The following is a 14,132-nucleotide window of genomic DNA, read 5'->3' on the forward strand; positions in this document are numbered from 1 at the left end:
TAGTGGAGCAGTACATCTTTGATGTGACACTTGTATATCAAGCAGAAGTGACTCAGAAGTGAAATTCAATTAACAATATACATTTTCACAAATCTCAATTAAAGTGCTTTCAAAAAACAATTGTTTTCATTTAGATTTTATTTTCAGTGTCAATTTGTTTTCTTTGATTCCAAAAAAAGCATTTTCACAAGCAGAAAGCCCACGCCTTTGTTAAAGCAGTATCCTAAATGCATGTAATGTGATTGTAGTAGCTATTGATAGAGTTTAAATCCACACTCTAAAATAATCAACTTAACGGCCATCCCCTTTAACACTCAACCTCAATTAACTAACAGGTTGCCTACTGAAGTGCGGCAAATCTATTCCCTATCGAACAAAATACAAGAACATTATGGACCCTTGGAAAAAAAAAAAAAAGAAAAAAAAAGAGGAGAAAACCAAACTGGTCGCAGGAGCAATGCCTGCTTATGACACAGCTAGTGGAGAAGAGAAAAGCAGAAAAGTAAAAAAAAAAAAAAAAAAAAAAAAAAAAAAAAAAGAACAGAAAAGTATTCACCTTTTTGTCACTGAATAAAAAATTAAAAAAAAACAGAAAATGGTTGATTTCATAAGTTTCCAGCCCCCCCCCACTTAAAATCCTACAGTATATATTATTCTAGGTTTAAACCAAGAAGCCACCGAATCTCATGGTTGGGAGACATCAATTTATTTCTGAACAAATTTAGGTGAACAATAATTATAAACCAACCTTAAACAAAAGAAACAATAGATGTTTGAGAGATGTGGGTTGTTAGCACTGGTCCCAAAAATCCTAAAGGTCTACTTCCACAGCTTCTTGATGGACATATTCTTCTCACTGTCCTTCTGCATCACCTGGACACACATCAGATAGCGTATTATTATATAGTACCTGATAAGTGAACATATACATTAGAAAACAATGGGGGGGTGGTGGGGGGAGCCTTACATTTTAAAGATATTTTACAGCAATTGCTCTGATTTGCAACTGCTGTTAAGTTTTGTTCTGGAAAATTGTTTATCCTTTTCTCTACAATTTTGTTTTGTTTATGTTGCTTCTTTTTAGAGATGAAGCTAGCAAAAATATGATTGGGATTGACGACGATTGACGTTGCAACAAGTCACTAGTTCATGTAACCACCACCAACCACTCCTAACCCAATTTTCCACAGACTTTCCATACAGTGAGATTAGAAAACCGGTTTTTGAAGACAGGAATAAGCTTTAACGGTTGGGCTGGTGTCCATTGTTAACACTGTTCCCAGTGCATGTATCTCAATATTGAGAACACCATATTTTGCCATTATTATACGTGCCTACGTTTTAAAATGCCCATATTGCATACATGATACATGACAAATAACATTAATGTAATGACGGAAGGGTGGATTATATATTAGTGATTGATCAATATCATACAGAGACCAAATTTCTCTACAGTAAGGAGAGTTGTGCAGTTGTGGGTAATAATTAGCATTAGGCACGATCGATCCAATGACAGTTTGGCTTGACCGAATCGTTTCATGTGAAAAAGTAAGTCTCATGTCTGGCCAGCCTAACATATTTGTAGGGTCACTACACCAGTTATGTGAACATTCAGATACCGGCCCAACTAAGCCTAGTAAAAGATAATGGATAGAGGACAAACCTTTGCGACAGCCATCTCAAAATCCTCTTGGGTGACGTGCACTCTCCTCTCTCTGAGGGCATACATTCCCGACTCTGTGCACACACCCTGAGAAATAGATGGGAACATATACACGGTTAAACAGTGAGGCAAGAGAAAGGGATGTGGAAGCCCAAGTGCTGTTGGTGATCTACATATCTAAATGGTGTGGGGGGTATTATTATTATTATACATCTGCTTTGTGTGTAGAAGTAAGTTTCCTAGTCTTTCACCTTAACCTCGGCCCCAGAGGCTCCAGGCATGAGCTCAGCAATCTTCCTCAGGTTGATTCCACGAGTCAGGTTCATCTTACGGGAGTGGATCTTCAAGATGTCCAAACGGGCCTGGGGGATGACGACAAAGAAATGGAATGGTGCCAGGATAAACCATTTATCCACTAAAATACATTAATACATACACACAAATCAATTATCTCAAACCCACATTATATATAAAAAAAGCAACAGCTGCAATATGGGAATGGTTGTGTGTACCAACCTCCTCGTTGGGAGGGGGGAATTCAATCTTCCTGTCAATACGGCCAGGTCTGAGCAGAGCAGAATCCAGAATGTCAATACGGTTGGTGGCCATTATGACCTAGGGGACAATAAAAAGCTTATAACCCACTGAGATGTTTTCACAGATATTTTGTCAATCACCAATATAACAAGACAGGAGAAACTGGACTGAGAATGGAGTTGGAGAAAAAGTGACAAAGTAAAGAGAGAGATATTACATAAATCAGGTACATTTCACAATGACTGAACAGCAAAATCATAGAGTTATGTTTATCTCTTGGCTTTGTCATATAGCATTTGCCTTGTTTTTACAAACTAGCAAGTACACCTGTCCATTTAATGATAACAGTTCAGAGCTTTAGGAGGTTCTTTTGGTGCTTGATATAACAAGACATTTTTGGATTCTCATAGGTTACAGTAAGTCATGATCAAGGTTCCTTTATTTGTACCCAAAGGTACATTTGTTGTAAAGACGGGAGACTGAAATCCAGCATTAAAAACAAGACAACACATTAATACAGATTCATAAAACATCAAAACAAGACTGAGAAATCCAGCATTAAAAACAAGACAACACATTAATACAGATTCATAAAACATCAAAACAAAACAAATACCTTAAAAGAAGTTTCACACGTAGGCCTATGCTACCGGAACTGTGAGTGCGCTGATGACGTAGCATCTGCTACCCCAGTCCTTTCTACCAACAGGAAGTATTGACTTTTAAATAGTCGCCAAGTTGGCGGCGCTTGGCGCTCATATTTAAAAGTGTCAAATAAACATATCAAAGCCACTCACCAAAGCAGAAACGCCTATTCTAACAAACTATGGGTTTTGAAAGCTCGGCGCTACCGTTAAGTGATCTTTTTAGCCAGTGTTTGTGGCATCGTCATTATTTTTCGAGGTAGTCTTCTTCAACTGCCATATATAACTCCGCATAGCGGACAGCGCCCCACCTGGCCGGAAATCCTCTAAACTACCTAGAAAAAATAATGACGATGGGATTCGGCCAAAGACTCTTCCTAGGGCGAGACGGGCCTTGGCCAGGGAGGTGAGCAGGAACCCGAGGGTCACTTTGACAGAGCTCCAGCGTATCCTTGTGGAGATAGGAGAACCTTTCAGAAGATCAACCATCCAAATTGATTTTTTTTTGTCACTAGGCTGCAGCTATGCTAGCTAAAAGTCTCGTGCTACGGATGAAAATTTGCTTCTCTAGCTATAATCTGGTGCAATAAATGTATTGTGCATTCATACATTCAAACATAAGGTAGGCTAAATATCCTTCAGTTGTATTCAGTACTGGTGTTGCTGTTGTGTGTATCTTATCTTCTATCACATTCGCTAACCTGTCGCTCTTTGAATTCTTTGTGTAGCCTACTGTAAAAGGTCGGCATGTCTGTCTGCAAGATGCTTTGCCAGGTTGGTCGTATTGGCTCCCTTGGTTTGTATAGATGTGTAGCATCGTTTACAGATGGGCTTTGTAATGTCCGTGGGCTTGCCCTCACTGTCGGCTCTGGAAGCAAAATAATGCCAGATTTCGCTGCGCGCATCAGCTTTATCGACAAGCTGTGGACGGTCAACATTTTTACTTGTAGCCATCTCAGGTTAGACTAGTTAAAACTGTTGCGCTGCTCGCTGCAGTGACAGAGCGAGGAGAGAGAGCGCGCGCACGCACGCGCGCACAAACACACACACACACACACAAACACACACACTGCCCCGCGACTCGGGGATCTTGGGAGAGAGAAGCAGAGCGCTATTAGCCTACAAACAAACACGGCTTCACTGTCGCATGAACCCAACTCAATATATACGGCTCTTATTAAAACACTGTCTTTCTTAAAGTATCGATACTTTAAATTTGGGTATTGTACCGTTTTTGACGACAGAGTATCGCGGTAATTTTTTAGTATCGATACACCGTGCAACACTAGTGTGTGTATTATGTGCGAATGGGTGAATGAGGGGCCTTCATTGTAGAGCGCTTTGGATAAAAGCGCTATATACGTGCAGTCCATTTACCATAATACAGGGAGCAGTGTGTGGATGCTACACGAAGGACACACACGGAAGGGAGCGACAGTGAGGGGCAGCACATGCAGTGTTAGCGAGTGCATAAGTGGGTCTGTGTGTGCACACCTTGATGTTCTTGGTGGCCTCAAAGCCGTCCAATTGATTGAGCAGCTCCAGCATGGTCCTCTGGACCTCACTGTCGCCTCCTGAGCCCCCCTCCAAACGTGACGAGCCGATGGAGTCAATCTCATCCATGAAGATGATGGAGGGTGCATGCTCCCTTGCCATGACAAACAGCTCACGCACCATACGGGCACCTGGGACAGGAGAAAAGCAAGATATAGTCACTACTGTAAATTCTCTCTGGTATCTAAAAAATAAGTTAGCATATTATAGAAAAAAATATTTCAGGTTTGATGAAAATATAGATTAACAATTCAATTATGTATCTATTCTACAAATGTGTTAATGTACCAATCATCAAGGAAGAGGTAATGAAATGTCAGCCATATTTCAGCTTCCTTAGCACAGACATCTGTCCCCATTCACTTTTAATAAGCCTGACAATCTTAGTAACTCTACAATTGTAGTCAGTGACTCGCCTTCTCCGATGAACTTTTGCACCAACTCAGAGCCAGACACTCGGATAAAGGTGCAGTCAGTGTGGTGGGCTACAGCTCTGGCCAGTAGGGTCTTCCCTGTGCCTGGGGGACCGTACAACAGCACACCCTATATACAGCCAACATTAAATAAAGAGCCGTTAATACATGCAGATGAGTCTCTTTTAGAGTGTGTTCTGGTCATTGAAGAAGTGAAAAACATTTCTAACAAGCACAGTATGTACATTGGGGATGAGTGACCAGGTCTAAACATCAGGTTATCATTGTTGTTGGTTGGTTGGTAAATGATATAGAACCGTTTGGGCCTTGGCCACCCACCTTGGGCTGTGCAATGCCCAGTGCCTCAAAGAGCTCTGGGTGCTTGACTGGCAGCTCAATCACTTCCTTGATCTCCTTGATTTGCTTGTCCAGACCTCCAATCATCTCATAGGTGGAATCAGGCACCTTTTCCACCATCATGAGGGACACCAGTGGGTCCACCTTATTGGGCAGAATCTTGTGAAGGGTGTAGCTGTCATTGCGCAGAGCCACCCGGCAATTTGGGGTCACCTAGTGGGTATAGGTGGTGGGAAAAATCATGTAAGAATCACAATTATATTCCCTATGATTATCGATCGATGAGGCGGTGTTAAAGTAATGACCCTGTGAATACAAGTTGTATACCCGAACACCGAGTAACAACCGTGACAAGCTTAGCAGGGGCCTCTCTGGGAGCCATGCGGGAATTAGGAGGACTTTGACTAGGGAAAGGGGGGGGGCGGGACTTTACAGGACCTGGGTATTTAACCACTTATATTTAATAGATATATGGATAGAATGCGCAGAACAAACCGCAAAGGGACCCATGGGCACAGTGCACTAGTTCTATTCATTTTTGTCCATGATTGAGCTGGTCAATACAGTGTTTTTCTGGATATGAACCATCGCAAGCCTTGTAGTTATACTCACATCATTGATGTCAATGTTCTTATCCACGTCCACAACAAATTTTCCTTCTGGATGCACCTAAAGATCACAAAGCGGTAGTAAGCACAAGCGATGGGGAAAAGGTGTTTGCTCCATTATAGCCAAAAGTTCTAATATACTGACCTTGACCAAAACCTTTTTCTTGTCCATAGCTCTCACCACCTCTCCCACATAGGATCCCTGTTCCTGTAGCAACTGCAATTCCTCACGAAGGAGACGAACTGGGAACAAAAGATTCAAATGGGAGGGGGGGGGGGGGGTTAGTTAACATCACACCAGAGATTGTGTAACATTGTTACATAACAGTTCATAGCTCGGTAGGTTAGCAAGCTTAAATAACTAGAAGCAGCGTAGCTTGGGAGGTAGAGCGGCCAGCTGGGGTTTGCAAGGTCCCCGATTTGATCCCGGCTTCCGGAGTGTGCCCGAGTGTCCTTGAGCAAGACACTGAACCCAAAAATCGTCCCCCAAATGAATTTGTAGCTATTCATTATCTTTACAAAAATATTATCAGTGATTTTGTATTAGGCTACTAACTGTATCTAGTTGACACCAGGAACGGCTAGGGCTTATAAATCATGGATAGAAGCGCTGCACATGCTCATCTTGATGCACTTTGGCCATTTTGCAAACTGGCCAGGAAAACTCAACATACAAAATTATCTGCAAAACATATGCAGTAAGGAAAATATTGACACAAACCCTGCAGATTTCACCTGGATAATTTGCTAATATAGGCCTGTAGGTATAAATCTTACATGTAGCACCTACATTATGACTTCAATAGCAGTAAATTACAGGACCGGGGGGGTGTCTTTATTTCGCCACACAGTGACACACACAACATAGTGAGCGGCGGCGCGGCACACAGCACACACAAGTAACTTTCGTGGGGCCGCCGGTGGAAATTTTTCCCTGCATTTATCCCATCCCTAGCTGTCCTCCTCCAGGGGCAGCCATTATTCATGGCACCCGGAGACTAAATCCAAGTGCTCAGTCCAGGTCCTGGTCAGGGACTGGACTTAAGAGTATCTGTTCTTCTGTATTGGGTTCTTTTGGGAGGAAACCCTTGCGAACATGGGGAGAACACGCAACTCTGCACATAAAGGCCCGAAGACCCTGGGATCGAACTGGGGACCTTGCAATTGACATTGCAACAACGTAACATGGCAGTCCCAGCAGGACTGGCATACTTTAGAAGTATTTTACACAGTTACAATACCAATTGGACCAATAGCGTTTTTCATAAGAAACTGTGAATATACTGAGGAAAATTTTCCACAATTGCTAAAACAAAACCGACATACTGTACAGAGTCAAATATTATTCACACCTTTTGCATTAAGTTCATTCCTCTGAGCCTGCAAACGTCTGAGGTTCTGGCTCTTGTCATTCACTGTCAACTTGAGAGAGAGAGAGAGAGAGAGAGAGAGAGAGAGAGAGAGAGAGAGAGAGAAGCAAACAGAGGTGTTAATTCACATCTGATTTACAGAGCAAAAACAGTTGAATTTGGCAGTTTAGCCAACTTGTTTGTTTACCTGCAACTCTTCAATCTTTGACAAGTAATATTGTCTGAGGCCCGAACCACCTTTACTCTCCTCCATCTCCATCTGTTGATTGAATTCATGCATAATGCATTAGATAAGAGAGACGTGGTCTTGGTTTGTTGGTACATCAAGATTCAAGATAGGTCTATTGTAGCAATAGTCACACTAGACCGGGTCCAGGGAGGAAGTCAGTCTATAGCCTCGGTATACTTATAAACTTATATCTAGCTACCACTCACAAACCAACTCTATTACTGAAGCTTATTTACTGACAACTCATGAGGAATTGTACCTTGTAGGTAGCTTCTAGCTAGATGGCAAGCTGACCAACGTTAGCTAGCTATGTCTAGCTATATTAATAATAATACAAACAAAATCGTTCACTTGGTAAACATAACTAGCTAACTTTACCTAGAAAACAACAAGTTCATTACATTCGACATAATGGTCATCTAGCTCGGCATGCACAGCAACGAGTTACAGTTATCATGTAGAAACAATTGGTTATATTCGGATATTTGCGCTAGTTCCCCTTGGCTAACGTAAGATAACCTTAGTGAGAAGATATCTAGCCACGTCTAGCTAATGTGTTAATGTTAGCATAGCATAGCTAGCTAGCTCAATGGGACAGTCTAACGTTAGCTAGGACTAGCTAGTGCTAGTTAGCATTACAATGAGACAGCAAACTACGAGTCATTTGCTGTATGTATTTTATTGTCCTCAAAACGCATGAGTTATAGGCTTCTCAAGCATAACACGTTCACAAACTAGGTGAATGTGTGCCCAAAGTCAATGATTTTTACTGGAAAACATTCATAAAAAGCGAACATTTCAGAATGAGTTTATACTTACATGTTCCATCCCGTCCACCGCCATGTTAAAACTCGGAGTTTCCGTTGAAGAGAGCATTTCCGACACGTTGGACTCTTCTTCAGTGGTAAACTGATCTAAGCACACAACGCCCCCTACTGGTACGGCGTTACTTTTGTAGCTTCATTTCAATCTAGTAGACTATTTTAGAATCTAGTATTTTAGAAAGCAAAGGTACAGCCTACTACACAGAGAATGAACACAAATGAAAAGCGCCTCAGCTGGGTTAGAAATGTCCAATAGATGGTTGCTTTATGGAGATAAATGCATCCGTGCGTCCGACAGGAAGAATATCCTGAACATGCTTTTTGTTTTGCATAAATGTACAAACAAAAGCAGACAGAATAATGAAGTGAAACGAAATGTAAATCAGGTGTGTCAGGTTATGGTTAGCTTCCCGTCTCTGAATTTCTTTTATAATTTTTTTTCACATCCCGTCCACTTCCATTGTAAAGAAATTTGAGTCGGACAAACATGTGGATCTAGCTCAATACCTGAGTGAACAGTGAAATTATGCTCTGTGTCAGGTTCATGTTAGACATACAGCAAATAAGGCAAAATGACAAAAAATAGCACACTACCCCTTTAAAGGTGCATTACGTGGTTTGTGATTTCCTGTTTTGACTTTGGAAAACTTTGAACGATTTTTTAAAATGCAACAGACAAAATCCCTGCCCCTCCCTTCAGTTCCCTCCAAAGTCACTCCTCCAAACTTGGAGAAAACAAATGACACTCGCTAGGCAGGTAGATAGGATGACAGGCAGGTAAGCCATGAGATCAAAATGGCAACTCAAAATGATTGGACACACTTATTACAGTCCTGCGACTTCCACTAACCTTGCGTCACCAGGCCAAACCCTGGTTTCCATTCACTATCAGATTCAGATCCTGTCTAGAGCCCGCCTACTACAAAGCTGCATCTGGTGCTGTCTGGGTACTGTGCATCCTGTTTTGTACTAGGTGTAGTCATTCCAACCACATACAAGTACAGTATACGGCAGAAAAAAATGCCGCTCTCCAGTGAGCATGTGTGCCAATACAAAATATGGACACACTAACACAAGCAGAACAATTGACAATAAAATAGCAGCAGGATAAAACTGTAATATAGAAATATAATAAAAGGTGTAGAGACATCCAGTTTTGTATCAGGTCACATCCTGTTTGCCACTAGGTGATTAAAAAAACATGGACATAAAGTATTCCAAGAAGTACTTGAAAAACTTGCCGGATCATCCAGATACATCTTTGAAGCCATTTAAGTGATTTTGCATCAGAAATGTAATTGACGAGCACCATTTGATTCTTTGGCGCATCCATACATGCATCCGACAGATGCAACCTCGCCTTAGACCAGAACGCAAAAGCAAAGCGAATGGTCCCAGACTACTTCCACAGATTATGGATGTATTTCATTTTAGTATCAGATCACATTATTTATTGAATGCTGTCAGGTTGTAATATGAATTGCAAAAAATATAACAAAAAGTGCTTCTGAGCCAAACTGCATACTGTGCCTTTAAAGCCAGTATGTTGAAAATAATTTGTCATGTGCATATACTTATACATCTCATAAATGTTACCGGTCTAAAGAGCAATGAGCAAGCAAAACAAAACAAATCTATGTTTTGCAAGGACATGTTTATTTCACAATATATCCAAATGTTATAAAATAAAAGCGTTTGATTAACGATATAAAACATGCAAAATTCTTTACAAAGATGTAGAAAATTAAGTGGCACAGTGGAAAAATTTATTGCAGCTTAAGTACAATTTTGGCAAAATATTTTTTGGGGAATAGTCATCCCCAATTTAATATATTCCTCAAGTAAAAAAGAAATCTGCCAAAAGACAAATCTAAACAGACCAAAAAATACCTGTACCGTAATTTCATACATAAGAACTATCTTCTGCTTTCTTAAGTACTATAGTTTGGATTCCTATTTAATCAGTACTAGATTAAGACATCCTAAATCATATGTATTCCTTTAAATTAGACCCATTACCTGACCCAAACTGTACTTGTACACTCCCTTCTGCATTCAGAGTGTAACACCCAAAACAAACCATGTTTAAGAGATAGGTCACCCTTTTTATAAAACGGTATATTGTTAATAAGCTAATAGCAAAGCTAGTGAGGAAGATGCTGCCCGTCACTGCTGCCAAAATACAACTTTGTGTTTAAGTAAAATTGTGATCTATCCCTTTAACATTCAAGATGTGGGGAAAAAAATCTGCTGAACTAGAACAGCTGATCATAGTGGTCTGGTTTCCTTTCCAATTGGTTAGCTCCGAAAGCATTATAGCTACAGTATACCAGTACTAAGATTTCCTGAGTGTCCTGGTGAAAGTAAATTCTTGCATATACCTGTACTTGTTTCTAACAAACCTCACAGCTTCTCTTGATAAACATTGTTGCCAGGCAATACTGTAAGTATTGTTTCAGATCTATTGTATGGCTTTCAAGAATGAGGGTACGATAACCCTTTCAAAATGTTATTCAGTTTAACAGTCAAAACAAGTTGACAGTACTGATGCTTAAAACAACTTAAGCGGAATATTACAAGAAGAAACACTATGAAATATGTACATGAGAGAAATAATTATGAAATAATGAATCACATTTTTTAAATGCATTTCATGAACCCAAAGCGCTGTTAAAAAAAAAAAAAACTTTAAGGAGAAAAAAAGTCAGTAAATAAGAAAAAAAAAAAGAATTCAACATAAGTCTTTAAATGCCAGTCTGAAAAGGTGTGTTTTGAGGAGAGGTTTGAAGGTCTTGAGAGACTGCCTCTTTGATGGAGTCTGGGAGTGTGATCCACAGCTGTGGAACAGCATGACTGAAGGTCCTGGCCTGGTTTTGAGCTTGCAGCGTGGTTGCTAGAGAAGTATGGAGCGGAGTGTGCACGTACGGCAGGACAGGACAGTGTGATGAGGTTGGAGAGGAGGCATGGATGGCTCGGTAGGTGTGGGTTAAAACATTTTCATCAGTATGTGAGCGGACAGGGAGCCAGTGAAGGCTGAATAACCCTGGAGTAATGTGCTCACGGGGGGAGGTGTGGGTAAGAACAGGGCAGCACAGTTCTGGACATACTGCAGCATGGTTGATGTATTTTGCAGATGCCCCCACTAGGAGGGCATTGCAAGTCCAGATATTGTACATACAACACAGGATAGATATTTCAATCAGCTAACGGTCAAATAAACACGTGCTGTGGAGAAAGGCAAAAATATAATAAAAATGTGTATCATCACTTAAATCCCCCTGGGGGGTCAATAAAGTATCCATCTAATTAATTTGAAAATGCTAAATTACAGATTAACACAAATTGGCCTTGCTAACCTTATTCGCAAACCCCGGAAGTAGCTACCCACAGCCATATTGTTGACATGGAATACCAGGGCAGCCACCAGAATTGCCAAGTCCGCCTACAGTATAATACGCTGCTTTTTTCTAGAAGTCGCTTGAAAAACTCACGAGTTGCGGGTTTTTGGGCTTGTTTTAAAAGATATTGTTCCTTGCTAACAAGCAACTTCTTTCTTTTTTTTTTTACATACTGTATGATCGCAATGCACTGATTCACTCACAGCTTCAGCGACTGTACTAAAAAAAACTAGGGTAAAGTCTATAGCGGTTAACAGTAGCCTACTTTAAATCATTTCATTTCGGTAAGGGAAATACATCAACTGATCAGTTATCAAAAGAAAATACCATCAAAACTGGTCATGCTAGCCTGCTGTTTCCAAATAAACGTTAAGCTTTTTTGATACGTTATTTGACTGTCGATCAGCCATCCAGAATTTAAAGATGATAACAGGCCATTGTAAATCCATGTGTTCATAATCACAATAATAGCAAGTATACTCAATATATAGGCTAATAGCGATTGAGTCCAGTCAAGTTGACATTTAAGTGTTTGGCTGTTGTCTAGTAGGCCGATTAACAGATAAATTCACATTAGCCCATGTGTGTCAAAATCATGCGTGTTACACCTAGTCATAATTAAGTTATAGATATCCACAATGTGAATTGTGGATATCTATAACTTAATTATGACTAGGTGTAATTCCAGTTTCAGATATCTACAATTTAATTCTGACTAGTCATAATTCCAGTTCAAGATATCTACAATGTCATTTTAAGATATCTTAAATTAAGTAAATCCGCAACTGAATTGTAGATATCTGTAATGACAAACCCCATCCACATGAATGGCAAAAGTAGTTTGAATCTACTAGGCGAAATTACATTGCAGATATCTAAATTTAGAGTTTTGCTTAGTCAAAACATAATTAAAGATATCCTGAATTAGAGTTTTGACTAGGCAAAATTATGTTGCAGATATCAGCAACGAATATCCAGTCTACTTAATAAATGTTAAAACGGCTTGCCATACAGCCCTCTCTATGTTTCGGAGAGTGATGTCTCTCGCTGCTAGGAAGCAGAGTGGCAGGTTGGACAGTCTTGCACTAGAAGGAACTCCCTAACTTATGAGAAGGGGAGAATAAGGCTGAGGTTACAGATCAGGAAGACCCTTCTCCCCTCCACTTCAGTGGGGAGGAAGAGGTCCGTGGTCAAGAGAGTTTATTCAGGCTTAGGCTATGCATCTCTTAGCTAGGTTAGCTACACCCAGATTAGCTAGATAGCTACACAGTGTTAGAGAGTGGGCTGGGGAGGCTCCAAACCTGTGTACCCACATCCTGGCACTGCCTAGATCCTAACACAGTAAACACTGTGGATAGATATCAACTTTATTTATCCAAGAAGGGAAATTGGCTAGCGTCCTCTAGCACTGCTGTCACCTAGGCTGTCACTTCTCACTAGCTAGTTAGTAGACAGCTGCAGTGATGCAGTATGTCAAAAATATGGCTGTGAAGAACCGTGATGACAGCTGTGTCCCAAAGGGCAACAATGCTGCCTATTCAGGCAGAGAATAGGCAGACTTCAGAGGCAGGGAGGCATTGAGTCATGTCCCAATCGAATATTTACAAAAACGCTGCCTGCTGAGGTGGCAAGAACTGGGCAGATTCTGAAGGCAGCACAGAAGTATCCTTTGTTGGTTAAGCTGTCCCACAATCCCGTGTTCCTGGTCCACTCCTCGGACAAAGAGAATAACAATGGAGAGCAATTTTGTTTGCATGACTGTTAATGGCACTTTTATTCAGTTTGAATACTTTTTCAGGCGAGAAAGTAACCATATAAATTCCCAAAATGTGGCCAGTTTACCAAAATAACCTCTTTATATATCTAACCTGATGTCTGTTTTCTACTTCTGTTGAACTAGCTAACGTTAGCTAGCTATTGTACGATACGTTAGTGGCTGTAGAGTAAGCTGTAAGTTGTAAAATTATTTGAGGGACAATATCTTTAGCAAGCTACGTAGCTAAAGTAACTAGCTTACTATATTGTTGTCTTAGTAGTTGGTAAAAAAAACAGGATAAAAAATGAACTTGTTCCTTCATGTGAAGCTATAAGTTACTGAGACAGTCATTCGTGACTGGATGGCGACAGGCAGTCAACTACACTAACGTATCAAACAAGCGTTTATTTGAGAACATGTTAGCTGGCCAGCATAACAACCAGTTTGATGACTTTTATTTTTGACAACTGATAAGTTGATGTTGCAAAGCAAACTAGCCTGCAAACACTTTTTCCAGAATTATTTTTGCGATGGCGGACCGACAGGTATTTTGGTGACATGACATCATGACGTCGTTATGCATTGCTGCCTTGTTAATCTGTTTCAATCCAGACTCCTTTACAGGTAACTTCATACACTGCCTCCAAAGGAAACTGCCTCGCTAGACAGCAACTGTTTGGGACACAGCCAACATCGAATAAGGTGTATAGCACCATGCCCATGGTTTTGCAGTTGAAAAAACACATACAGTGACATTTAGGTTGGTACAGTGATAC

The 14,132-nt window shown here is 40.6% G+C and overlaps 1 protein-coding gene across 1 annotated transcript; it reads right to left on the bottom strand.

Moving 5' to 3' along the window:
* Nucleotides 1-665: 665 nt before the first annotated feature.
* On the bottom strand, nucleotides 666-8,227 carry psmc5 (proteasome 26S subunit, ATPase 5). Its single transcript, XM_084456434.1, has 12 exons — nucleotides 8,198-8,227; nucleotides 7,337-7,408; nucleotides 7,132-7,201; nucleotides 5,925-6,022; nucleotides 5,784-5,840; nucleotides 5,154-5,384; nucleotides 4,818-4,944; nucleotides 4,342-4,532; nucleotides 2,183-2,281; nucleotides 1,918-2,028; nucleotides 1,667-1,753; nucleotides 666-873 (listed from the first exon to the last, which is right to left on the bottom strand). The coding sequence occupies exons 1-12, from the start codon at nucleotides 8,219-8,221 to the stop codon at nucleotides 820-822; spliced, it is 1,221 nt and encodes a 406-aa protein (XP_084312560.1). The 5' UTR covers nucleotides 8,222-8,227; the 3' UTR covers nucleotides 666-819.
* Nucleotides 8,228-14,132: the final 5,905 nt, after the last annotated feature.

Source organism: Borostomias antarcticus (genome assembly GCF_949987555.1).
Source record: "Borostomias antarcticus genome assembly, chromosome: 22".
Lineage (NCBI taxonomy): Eukaryota > Metazoa > Chordata > Actinopteri > Stomiiformes > Stomiidae > Borostomias > Borostomias antarcticus.

Excerpts from the sequence above, each read along its gene's own strand:
- psmc5 (XM_084456434.1), bottom strand. The coding sequence starts at position 8,221 with ATGGCGGTGGACGGGATGGAACAT. Across the intron at positions 7,409-8,197 it reads CGGTGGACGGGATGGAACAT|ATGGAGATGGAGGAGAGTAA; the intron begins GTAAGTATAAAC and ends TTCAATCAACAG. Across the intron at positions 874-1,666 it reads TTGAGATGGCTGTCGCAAAG|GTGATGCAGAAGGACAGTGA; the intron begins GTTTGTCCTCTA and ends ATGTGTGTCCAG.